General features: G+C 49.3%; 1 protein-coding gene across 1 annotated transcript in view; it reads right to left on the reverse strand.

The window, feature by feature from the left end:
- LOC119591374 (flocculation protein FLO11-like) overlaps positions 1-1,816 on the reverse strand; it is a gene marked incomplete at its 3' end in the record, with an annotated part of 85,043 nt that overhangs the window by 1,589 nt on the left and 81,638 nt on the right. The window contains 1 exon segment of the mRNA XM_037940116.1: positions 1,392-1,816. Within this exon segment, the coding sequence (XP_037796044.1) occupies positions 1,392-1,816 (425 nt within the window).

Raw genomic sequence — 1,816 nt, forward strand, 5'->3', positions numbered from 1 at the left:
GAAGGTTATATGGTACAGGTACTTACTAGAATTATGTACAAGGGAAGGGGTGTCAAATAGCAGGCATGATCGCAAACAGCATCGCTATTACTGATCTGAAGTTCCATGCTGGCCATCAACACAAGCTGAGAGTTAGTTTTCCACAATGCTCGCGGCGACGGCACCGAACAGGGTTGTTGGAGAGGTATTAGGTTCGGGAGACTCTGCCCTATTTCCGTCGTGAACTGAACTACCTTGGGCTACATTTCAATTATCTGTTTTAAGAACCACTTGGTGGACTGGACTTCCTGGAGGCTCTAACTACTGAGTCACCTAAGCCGGGGATTAGGGGAATGTGCAAGTGCGCTCCGCATTTGCTTTAGAATATGTATTTCACGTTTATTGCGTGGTGACACAATCTGTTTTCTATTTTGACCTTCATCTTCCCCGTCGAGCGGTCGGGCGCCGGGAGCACATTGTAATTATGACTTCATTGGGAATGTATTTCCCTTTCAGCAGTCAGCTAATCAGCTTCTTCCCCGCATATCACAGAGCCAATTGCAGTGGAAGTACTTCCTTGCCAAAATCATGCACGTTTCCGGCAGGGTAGCGCCATGCCTCTCCCGCATCTTGGCCGAGCAAAAACACGCACGCGAGGCGCAAACTGAAAGCAGCCATGCAATCCAAGTCGGTCTGTTTGCTTCAGGATGCGCCAACAAGCCAGCGCGCGGCGAAGAATGGCCACTAGATCTACGTCTACGCAACTTTTACTCGAGGTCTAACTACCTTTCCACCCTTTTCATGAACAGAATCAAAGAAAAGATTCGAGCCTTGAATGTCATTCTGGCCATCAATTGATTACAGTAACTACAGAGCTTATCCGACTTACTCTAGTTTTGGACCGAAAGTTCTACCTACGCCTGAACCATCAATACTTCTACAAGACGAAAAAATCTACATGCATGAATCATGTGAAAATGTGGATCCGTTACTCTTTTCTGCAAAAGCTTCCCTCCAAAATTACTTTCATCATCAAATTATCTTACCAACACCTAGAAAATTCTGAAATCGCGTTGACACGCCACTTCACTTTAATGACATTATCGATTGGGATAGATAAGCGTTAAAATGACACATCTCAGAATTTTCAATATTCATCAAACAAACCTTCATATTCTTACTTATACTGTACACATTTTATTTATTCACTGACTGCATATCTCATTTCCATAATGAACAGGATCTACCCCAAAATAACGGTGTGCCAACAACAGACAGCACAACCAACCAGAGGCGAAATTTAGGGGAAACTTACCTATTCTAAATCCTCTTTTCTTTGACAACACAATAATAATAATAATTTGAAAGGCACAAACGTTACAAGATGACCCTCGTGCATGACCTCGACTAACCTGAATGTCCGGATCGACCTTGGTGCCCCCCGCCGTTGAGGCGGCGGAGGACGGCCTGGTGGAGTCGCCGCCGAGGTCGCCCTTGGTCAGCGCGTGCCCGTTCACCGCCACCACTTCGCCGTTGGGCGCGTGGAGGCCCCCAAGGTCGCCGTTCGTCAGGCTGCCGTTGTGGCGGTGCCCGCCTGCAGCCGTGGTCGTGTACGTGCTGGCCGTGTTGGAGTACGTGACGTGCTGGTCGTTCACGACGATTGTCACGGACTTGCTCTTCTCGTGCGTGGTGCGCTTGGTGTCGCCGCTACCCTTGGAGGCGGACTTCCGCGGTGTCGTGCTCGTCTTCCGCTTCTGCTGCGACGGCGACGGCGCTGCCACTTCGTCCCGCTCCACGGCTCGAGGGGGGAGGGGGGAAGTGAAGTCACTCACGGGGA

This window comes from Penaeus monodon, chromosome 28, assembly GCF_015228065.2.
Source record: "Penaeus monodon isolate SGIC_2016 chromosome 28, NSTDA_Pmon_1, whole genome shotgun sequence".
In the NCBI taxonomy this organism is placed as follows: domain Eukaryota; kingdom Metazoa; phylum Arthropoda; class Malacostraca; order Decapoda; family Penaeidae; genus Penaeus; species Penaeus monodon.